The sequence below is a fragment of the Peromyscus eremicus genome, chromosome 4, assembly GCF_949786415.1.
Source record: "Peromyscus eremicus chromosome 4, PerEre_H2_v1, whole genome shotgun sequence".
Classification (NCBI taxonomy): Eukaryota; Metazoa; Chordata; class Mammalia; order Rodentia; family Cricetidae; genus Peromyscus; species Peromyscus eremicus.
In genome coordinates, this window is record NC_081419.1 from 11163875 (window position 1) to 11177749 (window position 13875).

The 13875-nt window shown below is 39.5% G+C and overlaps 1 protein-coding gene across 4 annotated transcripts in view; it reads right to left on the bottom strand.

Annotated features, from left to right (window-relative positions):
* The window catches only part of Rc3h2 (ring finger and CCCH-type domains 2), a 63186-nt gene that overhangs the window by 18135 nt on the left and 31176 nt on the right, over window positions 1–13875 (bottom strand). For all 4 annotated transcript variants that reach the window (XM_059260185.1, XM_059260184.1, XM_059260187.1 and 1 more), the window contains one exon: window positions 842–1150. In XM_059260185.1, the coding sequence (XP_059116168.1) occupies window positions 842–1150 (309 nt within the window). The remainder of the gene's footprint in view (window positions 1–841; window positions 1151–13875) is intronic.

A 13875-nucleotide genomic window follows, 5' to 3' on the forward strand; every position in this document is an offset into this window, starting at 1 on the left:
TATTAAAAGAAATCTTACGTCTACAGCCAACAACAATAATGGTAGTAAAAATAAAGCAGATATTACTGAGTGGCTACTAACAGACAAGTATTGTTCAAAATACAGTACAGCATTAACTCATTTAAGTTTCACAATCAATATATGAAGTTCTTGACCACTGAGCTGCATACCATAAAGAAGATATGGTACTTCTATGAATAATTGGAGGTAGACTGATAAACAACTGGCTTAACATCCAATAGTAGGAAAAAGTGAGCCATAATGTGAGCCCAAAGAGTCTGCCCTTAAATACATTACAGAGAAGCAGTGGAAGCTGACAAAAACAGGGCTAGATATTCAACCTTTTCACTCGTTTAGATTTCTACTTAGCATCTCTATGAAATTAATACTGACACTCAAGAAAAAAAGGTATGGAAACCCTAATTCTGGTCCAAATTCACCAATATAGTTGAAGAAAACAAAACTCAAGAGTTAGTGACTTTGCAAATTTGTGGATCTATTTAAATGCCTAGTGAAGATTAGAACTCGTATTTCTGCTAAGTGGTGGTGGCGCAAGCCTTAATCCCAGCACTCAGGAGGCAGAGGCAGGTAGTTCGCTGAGTTCGAGGCCAGCCTGGTCTACAGAGTGAGCTCCAAGACAGCAAAAGCTATACAGAGAAACCCTATCTTAAAAGACCAAAGGGAGAAGAAAAAATCCTCAAATTTCTTGGTATTTAGCATTCTTTCTCCCTTATTTCATGAATAATTGTGCATAAAAACTTCAAGTATTGTACCTCAGGATGAAGAAAATGAGGTCATTTCTAAAGGGACAAAGAATCCCACCATTTTTACCAACACCTACTTTTCAGAGACAGACTCTGCAGAGGGCCCAGCAGTATTCTGGCCACTAGTGCCAACTTTCCCAACTTTCTTCACAGTCTCCAGAGTCCTCAGTGCACTGTCAGTGCTTCGTGGGATTAGCTGGGAAACACTGCTTTCTGCATTTGAAATTCCATTTGTACTTGGAACAATTTTCCCAGGTGTTTCAGTACTTCCTATAACAGGAATGCCATTTCCAGCTGTGGTTGTGACAGTGCTGTTTACACCAACTTTATTCAGAAGAGGAAATGTTCTTACAGTTGCACTCATCTTTTTGTTCCTTAATCGGTACCTGTTTAAAAATAATCAACATATTTGTAATACTGTTACCAATTTCAATCTGAAAATACAAAAAGAAAATATTCTTTAAAAAGGAAATAGCTTTGAAAAGTTTCTTCAGCTAAATAACAAATACTTCTCCATGTCACATATATATGTAACATACATGCAAATACAGGCACATAATTAATATAGCAGGCAAAGTACACATGCACTCCAAGCTTTCTGAAAGAGTGGGGTTTGAAAATCTTCTATTTTTATGTGGTACCAAAAAAGTACCAAATTCTGAAAGTAACAGAACAAACAGAAAAGGATTCAAGAGTTGAACACATTCTCTGCTGTTATTAAATTATACAAGCAGAGTGTAATTTTAAAGAAATAAAAACTCAAACTCATTTTAAACTTTACACCAAAATATAGAAATTTTATATTATTCCCAAATGAGTTTATGTCCAAAGAAAAGAGTATTTAGATCACAGATTTTTCTGATATTAGTTTATTTATGTAGACTGGATATAATGCTGTAATACACAAAGCAATTTGATTTTGGATTTCAAATAAAAATATTTCCATTTGTATATCAAAAACTTCATTCTGGGACTGGAGAGATGGTTGAAGGGTTAAGATCATGGGCTGCTTTTTCAAAAGACCTAGGTTTAGTTCCCAGGACCCATATGGCACCTCACAATGGTAACCCCAGTTCCTGGAGATCCAATGCCCTCTTCTGGCCTCTGCAGGCACTGCATGCATGTGGTACACAGTATACATGCAAGCAAACACTTAAAATACCTAAAATCATTATTTAAAAAATTTATAAAATTCTCATTATGACATAGTCTTAGTCCTGGTCCTTATTTCCTATAATATTCTCTTAGTATTTCTAAGTGATCAACATAATGAAAACTATTTGGGATCACTATGTTTAAATTACTCTATTACTATTACTCCAACATGGTGATTATGATGAATAATGCTTGTATAATATTTTCTCCTTTAGTTCTTCAGCATCTACAAAAAGCTCTATTTCAACTGTTTCTCTATGTCTGTTCTCACACAGACCGTTAGAAGAAAAAAATTCAATAAAAGATGAGTGCCCAGAGATAAGACTGGATAATGGAGGAATAGAATAAAACAACAAAAACAAAATGCAGAAAGCCAACAACCCTTATAGTGACTAGATCACAGACCATATAGACACGGGGTCCGGGGCCCAATGATTACTTCTTGAAGGAGGAGGAGGAGTATAAACAGACTTATACTTCAGAAAGCAAACTGCTACCATCAAGGGATAAGGAATTCCTGTTATCTTTAATATGTTCTCTGAAATGTCTTCATTTTATTCTTCTAAGTTCTTAAAGAAAATGGCCAGCTACTCCTTGCTTTCCAACTTCAAAAGTCAAGTACATAGCCTCTCTCTTTAAAATTTATGTCTGTCTGAGTATATACACAAGTACGTGTGAATGTGCCTATGCTCATGTCTCAGCGAGACTGTTAGTCAGCAAGCCTGAGTCATACTCCTATTACTTCTGACTCTCCTTTGACGCTGGGGTATAGGCAGCTGTGGGGATACCTAGCTTGTGACACTGCTACTGAGATCCAAACATTGGTCCTCATGATTGTGGAACAAGTGCTTTCAACCAATAATCCATCTTTCCAGCCCTATAAGTCCATATTCTTAAGGTTGTTCAAACAAGCAATAAACAAAATTTTGTTTGAGACTCTAAAAAGAGGGAGAAGTAAAATCCTAACAAAATGCATTGAATCAGTGAAGAGAAGGTGTATGCACTGTCTCCTGGTCACAAAAGCCATGGACTTACAGTCTAAACCTCACATTTGAAACAGCCAATTCTTTTAAATCACCCATGAGCACCTTCAAGTACTGCCTCTCTCATTTTACACTACTACCAGCCACGCCAACTCCCTTTTAAGTACCTTTGACTCCCTAGTTATAGGCTGTATAGGGAATGGTCCCCCTTACAGAACTTATTTGACAAAATCCAGCTCAATTACTCTGTAATTATTCACAAACAAGTAGCTAAATGTTGAGGGAGGAGGGGTGCACAATCATGTTGTAAAGACCTTCAAAATTTGAGTATTTATTTAAAATCACTAAGCAATTCATTCATGTACTTCTTTCCTAACTTTATTTTCTCATCTTTAACAGTCTTTCTTTCCACAGCTCCCCTAAACTGGACAATACTGCTTCCTTGTTAATGGAGAAAATACAACACAAAAGAACTATTACCAATTCCACTAATTTCCTGCACCTATAACAGTATATTCTTCATAATACAAAGAGCCGAGTTTCAGTTCCTAAAGTCAATTTACTTGTGCTCCAGGCCTCAAAGCCTATCTGCCTTCTCAAAGACCCCACTCCTGTAAGTATTTTTATTTCTCCTTTGCATTGTAACTTCAAGCAGGTGTCTGTTTAAATGTCATATCCTCTGATAACTGTTAACGAACTATCTATTTATTTGCTGCATATGTAAGCTATCCAGGACAGGGATTTTTGTCTTTCCTACATGCCTACTATTATCAATATATATTAGTGCTTTGTACATACCAGATATTCCAAGACACATTTGCTCCCTTGAATGAATTCTCGGCTTCAAATTTTCTATGGCCAAGAAAACAACCAAGTTCTCTGTGCTAATGCTTGCTCCATTTAAGTAAAAGATACAATTCAGTAATGTAGGGTAGAAAATTTGAGCCACTGTTGATTCATTTTATTTTATTATTGTTTTTAATTAGTGGCTTCTGTGTTAAAAAAATTTTTTTCTGTGTGTGTGTGTGTGTGTGTATGTGTATATGTGTGTCTATACACGTGTACAGATGCTCGCAGAAGTCAGAAGATGGTGTTGAATCCCCTGGAGCTGGAGTTACAGGTGGTTGTGACATGGGTGCTGGGAAAGAACTCAGGTCTTTCGGAAGAATAGCAAGTGCTCTTAACTGCTGAGCCATCTCTCCAGCCTTTTTCTTTTTAAAAAATAACATACAGTTAATATATTCATCGTGTCAGCTCCACTCTCAAAATAAAAACTAATGACCACTTTTCATCATTCTTATTACTACAGTATCAAGACTTCTATTTCCAATCCTGCACCTGGACCACTGTAGAAGTTAAACTAGCTTCCAAGTATATAGACGTTAGAGTTACATTTCTCATTCCAAATGAATAAAGCTCTGCAGTAGCTTTCTATTGTGACCAGAATACAATACAATTTTTTTTACTTGTGGCCACTAAATGACTGAAATTGCTTATCTGTATGTTTACTGTTCCTCTTAAATCATTAAAAGCATCTCAGATGATATTGAGCATATAATAATCTATTATAAATACATCTTGAATTGACTGATCTTGGGTTTTTTTCTGTTTCTCAGATGGCAGTTTTGGGGGATTATTTTTTTGTTTTCCTTTCAGACAGGATCTCTAGCCTTGCTGGCTTAATTTGCTATATAGACCAGGCTTGTCTCCAACTCACAGAGATCCACCTGTGTCTGTCTCCCAAGTGTTGAGATTAAAGGTAAGTGCTAACATATCAAGCTACAAGGCTGTTTCTTAAAACAGAGACAAAAAGACTGTTGGATGTCAACATTTTGTTTGGTTTGGCTGAACAAAATTTGCAAGACTGGTTTTAGTAAGAGATTGTGTATTTAAATATTAAAGCAGAGAGGTGAGCATGCACACACATACATGGACATGGAACCCCCACAAACATACAAATATACATATGCACATAAACATAATTACACACACACATACAAATTTCAATGAGGCAGCAACATATAATTTTAAAGACAATGTGATACAGTAACATTGATTCTTTTTCTAACCCCTTTTTGTTTTTGTTTTTTTTTTGAAGAGCAATATAAAAAAATGAGGCTAACTGGAAATATGGAACAAACTGTAGATTATCTGGTCCTTCACTGAAAACACTGAATTTACATATGAAATATTGGCTAGGTACAAGAAAGATAAAAATGAACAATCCAAGAGATACATGAGGTCCAATGAAAACATACAGGCAAATGAATAATTAGGAAAAAGCAAGTTTACAACTATTAGGGATAGTAACTCTATAAGGAACATCACTATGATTTCAATGTGTTCTTCAAGTTTAAGGTTGGAATCTTAATCCTCAATGGAAGTTTGAAGAGGTGAGACGCCCCCCCTCCTCCGCAAATGATTTGGTCATGAGAGCCAATATGGTAGGGACATTTTCTCAATTGAGGTTTTCTCTTTTCAAATGACTCCAGTTTGGGTCAAACTGACAAAAATCTAAGTAGGACAAGGGCTTAATGCCATTACCATGAGAATGGGCTCCTGACAAAAGGGAGAGAGCTCAGTCCCATTTTCTCTTTTCTTCTCTCTTCCATGCGTATTTTTTGCCCTTCTACCTAGGATGATACTGTAAGAAGGTTCTCACCAGACATGGCCCTTCATTCTTGGGCTTCCCAAACTATAGAACAGTAAACCAAATACATTTTCTACATTATAAACTGTCCACGGGAGTTTCTGTTGTAGCAGAAGTAAACTAACACAAGTGCTTTAGCAGCATGCTGACAGAAGGAGCCAAAACTGGTCAGGCAAGTTGGGGACACCTACAGAAGCAAGATGACACCAGAGTATGATTAAACACAGACAGAAAGAAAAATGTACAAGACAAAAGGGTAAACAAATGCATATAGTTGGGTGACGGATAGCACTGTCAACTTTGCGGGACCTAAAATCACCAAGGAGACAAGCTTCTGGGTATATCTGTGATAATTTTCTTAACTTGAGTGGGAAGATACACCCAACTGTAGGTGGTATTATCACATAGTCAGGGATGCAGGACTGAATAAAAAGGGGAAGTGAGATTCATTGCTCTCTGCTTCCTGACTATAGATGCAAAGTGAGCAGTTTCCTGCCACTATGACTTCCCCATCATGATGAACTGTACCCAACTGTGAGTCAGAGGAGTCCCTTCCTTCCATAAATTGTATTTATTAGTATTTCATTATAGCAACCAGAAAAAACATAAAATTGAGGTGATAAGCCTGATCATATGGTTTAAAGTTAAAGACTTTTGAAACTAGTTTGTAGGAAGAACATGGAAAAGTTTGTAACTTTGATCTAGGAAAGTTCTAGAACACTGTAAACAGAGGTTAACAGACCATTTTGGTAGAAATTTAGAAGACCACAATGTTGTAAAACCATCTTTTTCTACACTGTGAAGATTTGCCCCTCTGATTGGTTTAATAAAAAGCTGAATGGCCAATAGCTAGGCAGGATTTCTAGGCATGGAGGACACTGGGAAGAAGAAGGGTGGAGACATCAGGAAACACAGAGCAAGCAGCATGGGCATTACAAAGTAAAGGTAACTGAGACACATAAAAGAACATAGATTAAAAGATATTGGTTAACATAAATTATAAGAGCTAGTTAAAAACAAGCCTAAGCTATAGGCCAATCTTTAATAATCAATAAGAAGTCTCCATGTCATGATTTGGGAGCTGGCTGGTGGGGCAGAGAAAGACTCACTACACACAATGCTAAGATAAATTTCAACAATGGCCGGGCGGTGGTGGCACACGCCTTTAATCCCAGCACTCGGGAGGCAGAGCCAGGTGAATCTTTGTGAGTTTGAGTCCAGTCCGGTCTACAAAGTGAGATCCAGGACAGGCTCCAAAGCTACACAGAGAAACCCTGTCTCGAAAAAAAAAAAAAAAAAAAGAAAAAAAAAACCCACAATAATGAAGGCTCAGCTTACGAAGTTTCAGAGGGAAATAAGGACTCTACTGATAAGTAAACTAGAGGTCATGTAATGTGATATTCTGGCAATGAATCTAGCTGTACTCTGCCTATGTGTTATGAAGTAGAGTTAGGCTAATTCAAACTAATGGGTTAATTTATTTGGCTGAGAAAATTTTTAACTATAGTGTCCAGACTGCAGCATAGCTATTTCTTAAAGTAGAAGACAGTATAGGGAAGCAAAAAGGGGCAACTGAAAGATATAAAAACTGCAATTTGCTGAGAAAAAGTGTGAATTTAACCTTACAAAGCAGCAGCACCGTCAGAGAAACCTGGTGCTTTGAAATGGGATAAAAGAAAAGGCTTCCTAAAAATAAGCCTCTACCTACTGAAATCTTTGGTGGCTGGAACCTCCAGCTCACTTCTGCTTGATCTAGAAAGCTCCATTCCACTGTCTCCAAACCTGACCCTCTCAAAGAATCTCCAACAAAGAAAAGACACCAAAAAGTCCAGTTCCAAATTCTTGGTAGCTTTGGTAGCTCCTCCCCTGAAGTTGTCAGTAGCCCAAGACCTTGCCAAAAGTGGTCAGTTTTTGACCATACTTGGGCATAAACCCAGCTTGTAGACGACATGCCATTACCCCTCACCTACAGGGTATATAAGCTCCCTGCTTTAGTCCAGCCTCATGACTTCTTCTGCCTCCATCTCTGGGGCTAGGGGGCTCACCTGGGAGTTCTTTACTCAAATATACCTGTTCGTTTACTTTTTCAATTTGGCTTGATCTGGCTCACTGCGTGGGTGTACAGAAAACCTATTATTCTTCACCTTCTAAAAGTACATTGGAAGAAAAATCTAAAAGGCTCCTGAAAGGATTTCCCCAGGGACAACATGCAGAAACTACTGCTACCATGGTCAAGGGGCACAGGCTGCACCCTGCCCGTGTCACAGAGTTCACAGCCACTAAGGCAAGGCAATGTGTGGCAGGGATGTAGCCAGGACAAATTTCCTGGAGAGAGGCCTTACAGGGCAACTAAAGGAAGCTGTGAATGTGTAATCAAAGCTAAGATGGAGACCCCAGGATTTGGGAGTTGCCAGGACCATGGGGTATCCACTGCTGGCTGTTTGATTTAGCCAAATTGGTAATTTAGTTAAAGGCAATGTGGAGCTGGCCCAAGAGAGAGATTGTGTGTTGGAGCTAGACAGCTGGGACTACCCAAATCCTCAGAGTCCAGGGGATTCATACAACAAGCCCCAGAGGTACAACACAAGCTATAGGATTTGAAGCAGGCCCTGTTGGTTTTCACTGTTTTTGTTTAACTTTTTCTTTCAGTATCCTAAGTTCCTCTTTTTTTGAGCGAGAATGTTTACTGTGTCATTTTAGGTTGAAACTAGCAACATATTTTTCTTTTTAAATTCTATACGGTACAGGTTCCCAACCTGTAGGTCGTGACCCATTTGGAGGTTGGCAGTCCTTTTCACAGGGGTTGCAATGAGACATTTAGCAATCAGATATTTATATTACAATTCATAACAGCAACAAAATTAATTATGAAATAGCAATAATAATAATTTTATGGTTGGGAGTCACCACAACATGAAGAACTGTATTAAAGGGTTGTAGTATTAGGAGTGTTGAGAACCACTTGTATAGGGCTCACAGAGACTGATTGCCTAAGGGGCTGAAGAGGTGGCTTCTGCAGCAAAAAGCACTTGCTTCTCTTGCAGAGGACCTGAGTTCAGTACTCAGGAACCACATGGTGGCTCAAAACTATCTATAACTCCAGTTCCTAGGGATCCAATTACTTTATGGACACTGCACACAAGTGATGCATATAAATACATACACGTGAAACATTCATATACAAAAAGTAAATAAATTAAAAGGAGTTTAACTGCCTAAAACTCAAAAGAGACCTTCAAAATTTGAACAGTTGTTACAGCTGTTGAAGACTATGTGGGCCTTTTGAAGTTGAACTAAATGCACTTTGTATTATAAGATAACCATGAGCCTCTAAAAACAAAGGGTTAAAAGTGATATTTCAGCATCAAACTGACAAAGGGTGGACTCCTGATGGTTAATATTGACTGTAAGCTTGACAGAATCTAGAATCATTTAAGAATGTCTGAGGGATTTTGTGAATTAGACTAATTGGGTGGGAAGACACACCCTAACAGCAGGTAGTACCAAAACATGGGGTGGACTCGCAGGCTGAACAAAAAGAAGAATGCAAACTGACCATCAGCACTCAAGGTTCTGTGCTTCCTGATTGTGGATGTAATGTGACCAACTACCTTCCCCCATGATTTCCTTATGATGGTGACTATATCTACATTGTAAGCCTTCAACTGCCTTTGTCAGATATATGTTACATCAACAAGAAAATTAAGTAAGACAGTAAATACTTAGTGCTTTATTGGTACAATACGTAAAAGGAATTGAAAGGAAGGTTTGGACCAAATCTTCTAACATACTGAAGCATCAACTAACAATTTAAAACTAACATTTAAAGACAGGCTGGGCGGTGGTGGAACAGGCCTTTTCATCCTAGCACTCAGGGAGCAGAGGCAGGCAGGTATCTTTGAGTTTGAGGCCAGCCTGGTTTACAGAGTGAGTTCCAGGACAGCCAGGGCTATACAAAGAAACCCGGTCTCGAAAAACCAAACCAAACCAAACCAAACCAAACCCAGAAGACAGAAATGATTAGACAAGTACTCTTAGTGACTGCATTCAGACCCACCCCTTGAGAACTCACCTGGTGTTCTGACCATGTCATTTTATGTAAAGACCCCTTTAAAAAGAAAAAAAATCCCTCCTCCCTCTTCTTCTCCCCCCCACCATACACACACACACACACACTCCCACAAGGTGCACACCTCTGTGCGTTCTCCCCTCCCCTCCCCCCACACACCTTCTCCTTCCTTCCCTTCCCTTCTTCCTTTCCCTTTTAAAAATAAAACTTTCCAGGTGGATGCCATGTCTGCATTGTGTAACTTTCCACCACACCAGGCCACTGCCTGCTGCATCTGCATGGCATGTCTCCTTCATCCACCAAGGCTGCTGAGTAACATTTTACAAAATCGGTGCTATGTGATTCAGCAGAGGCCCTCTTGGCACATTTCTCCTGCCTACTGGCAGTCTGAGACATGCCAAGACCCCTGGAACTGTCAACACTCACTTCATCCAACACTGCCATAATTGGCAAGCCTATTCCTTCTGGCCATTTCCCACCAGTGAGGATTTGTCACACCTTGACTGTGGTTTCTAGTCTTTCAACCCCATTCATAAGCTCCAGTAGTACTCGGCAAACAAGTGTCCCTCAGGCTTAGCCCTGGCCTCTGCTCTCTGATGGAATTTTGAGCAACTCGCGCCATTTCAATAGATCCTTGGTTAATCTCTGAGATACTGGAGATCAAAAAGCCATTGGATCTCATCTACCTCACTCTGGAAAATTCGTCTACCACCACATTTAGATTTGGTCCCACAATCGGTCTTCCACCACCTTGGAAACGCATACCCACCCACCCCTCTTCATTCTGTTCTGTCTCAGCTCCCTCCTTGCTGCACCTGGCAGCCCAAATGCCTAGTGGCTGGTGCCAGGGTCAGCCAAGTGGAGCCAAGCCCCTGGCGCCACCGCACCAGGACAGAAAATACCCAATTGCAGTGCCTGACGCTATTGCCTCCACCACCTTGGCAGAAAATGACTTTCATTCTATGGTTTCTTACAGGCTGCCTTATACTGTAAACTCGTTTTAGGATTTTCAATTGGGTCAGCTAACACTTTCCCAGGATCTCTCTGTTAAAAAGTCTCTTTCTTCTGTATGGGCGTAAATGTATGAATGATGTGGCCACGCGACTGTGTTTCTGACTAATTCTGAATGCTTGAGATTATGTGTTCCATATCTATGCCATTTGTCTTACAAAAAATAAATAAAACCATATGATTACCTGGTTAGGTGCCATCTTGAATAAGGTCAAAGACAGATAGGTCATATGGCCTTATCCTCATAGGACGCTATAGCCATCTTTACTAAGGGCAACAGAAAGTCACTTTCTATCCGGGGCCCAAGCATAGTTAAGGGGCAGCGAGAGCTCATTATGGGCAGGACCCTGGAAACCTATCCTCTCTATCCCTCCCAGGCTCTTGGGCATCAACGGTGCCATATGCTGGCGATATAGCTGGAAAGGACTCCAGAAAGTGTTTTCCTGACCACAGCAAGCCAGCTTTCAGTTCCCTGTGGGTGGAGCAACACGCTCCTGTGGCTCCCAAGCACTCCAGAGGGACTGCCTTCACGGCTGAGCCGCTCAAGCCACCCCCTTCCATGCCAATGGGTGGAATGTCTTTTGAAGAACAGTTGGCTATGGCCATCTTGTCAGCTTATTTTATAAATAAAAATCAAGCCTTACTTTTTCTAAAAAAAAAAAAATGTCCTAAGATATAAAAGTCCATGCACACATTGAGGGTCTCAAAAAAAAACGATTTAACATATAAATACCAATTACAAAGATATAAATAAATGATTTAAATTCCTCAGATTACTTTCCCTTCTATAATATTGTTATACTAAGATTTCAAAACTTTAGATTTTAACATTAACAGAATTCTGATACTGTTTCTTTCCCCTTCTATGATAGTTATATTAAGATATCAAAAGTTCAAAATTTAAGATTAATCCTGGCGCTGTTTGTGTCATAAGCACAGGATTTTATTTTCTTTGGTTGTCTTCTAAATAGAAACTTAAACTTCTCATCAGGCCAAAGAAATTTCTGTCCCATTAGTACCTGGCTCTCTGAAAAAAAATTTACCTAATTTTAACCCAAATCTGAAATTTTGCTAGAAATTTGCTGGAACTCCTCCCCTTCTCAATTACTAAAACCATGGGCCTCAAAGTTCCAAATAAGATTATAAAATTTAACTTCTGTTCCTAGTTTAAACTTGTCTCAACAGGTTTCCATTTGCCTGGCAAACACATCAAAGCATCAGTTGCTGACTGCAATCTGCTCCAAATGATTACGAGCACTGGACTTGCTAAAGGCTGATTTGGACTAGCTCAGCCAACATTATTGTTTCCTGTCTCTACAGCTGGGTCAGATAACCACATGCTTGTGATAAATGCTCCATTACCAAAATTCCCTCCTTACCTTTGACTAGCCTTTCAGCCTTGTTGGGCCCTGACCATCCACACCGACCATCCATACCTCGTTTCGGCTTGAAGCAGATACAGAACAGAGTACATTGTCCCTGCCCCCAAAACTGTCTAAAAAGGCTAAGTCAAAAACAAACTACCTGGCATGAGGGGCAAAATGTCTACCTATAATGCCTATTGATACACTAGGAAACTGGGCCTAGAGCTGTCAATTGATAAATTTATTAACTAAAATGTTCTGCGATAAAACATTTAACCTCCTTTATGAAGGACCAAAGAGGTAATATATGGTCTTAAAAATTATTATTTCTGGGCTGGGCGGCAGTGGCACACGCCATTAATCCCAGCACTAGGGATGCAGAGTCAGGAAGATTTCTGTGAGTTCGAGGCCAGCCTAGTCTACAAAGTGAGATCCAGGACAGGCACCAAAACTACACAGAGAAATCCTGTCTCAAAACCACCCCCCCCCCAAAACCTTATTATTTCTATAAAAATCATTCAGGATTATAATCTGGCTGTTCTCAAAGATCAGAACTAAAAGGCCTTAAGAGTGGCAGCAGATGCAGATGTCACTGCCCTAGAAAAATGTTACATATTTAAAGAAGTCCGTCTCCTCTCTAGCTAAAATATTTCTCCAGGATAGAAGGGGCCTTGACCTAAAATTTCTTCAATTGGTTCCCTGGTTATCATTCCTTCAACAAGTTGGCCTATGCAAGACCTTAGGAGAGCAATGCTGTTTTTATGTTAACTGCTCAGGGATCATTAAAAACTCCATGGATCTGCTTTTTGCAAAGGTAGCAGCAACAAGGAAACCACCCTGGTATCTGACTTAGCTAGCCCCTTAATGATCTTGCTTCTTTTGAACCTTTTTCAACGGTTGCCTGTGGTGATATCTTGTTTGTACTCTTCACAAATAAAGTATGCCTGAAGATCAGAGGGCAAAGACAGGCAGTGGTGGCACACACCTTTAATCCCAGCACTTGGGATCTCATGCCTTTGCTCCCAGTACTTGGGAAGCATACACGCCATTAATACCAGCACTAGGAAGGTTGAGATAGGAAGTGATATGGCTGGACAGAGAAAGGCATATAGGGCAGGAGTAGACAGGAACTCAGCCCCTTCTGGCTGAGGACTGAGGGGCATTCAGTCTGAGGATTTGTGGAGAGAAGATCTTCCCCTTTCAGCCGAGGAGTTGCCAAGATGAGAAGTGGCTGTGGCTTGTTCCTTTGTCTCTCTGATCATTCAGCACTTACAACAATATCTGGCTCTGGGTTTTTATTATAAGACCAATTAGGATTTGTGAAACATCTAGCAATCAACTATTGACAGGAAATGTGCTGGAGGCCTCAGAATTTCATACAAAACATCACGTCAATAGCAAGGGTTTCAAAAAGGATTTTTCCACAACCTGGCAACCAACCAAGGAAATTATAATGAAATGTCCTACTTGTTCTTTATACAACCAAATTCCACTACCTGCAGGAAGTAACCCAAAGGGTACTCAAAGGAATAAAATCTAGCAGATAGATGTGTTTCATTTTGCAGAATTTGGAAAATTAAATATGTACACCACACTATTAATACTTATTCAGGATTTCAATGGGTAACTGCTCTGAGTTCTGAAAGTCTGATTCTGTAATCACACATTTGCTAGAAGTTACGGTCATCATAGGTATGCCTGTACAAATTATGCACCAGCATATGTCTCTGGCAAAATAAAACCGTTTTTTGCTTATTACAATATAAAGCATATTATAGGTATACCACATAATCCTACAGGCCAAGTAGTCATAGAAAGATCAAATCGAACTCTAAAGGATATGCTAAATAAACAGAAAGGGGTAACAACCCCCCCCCAA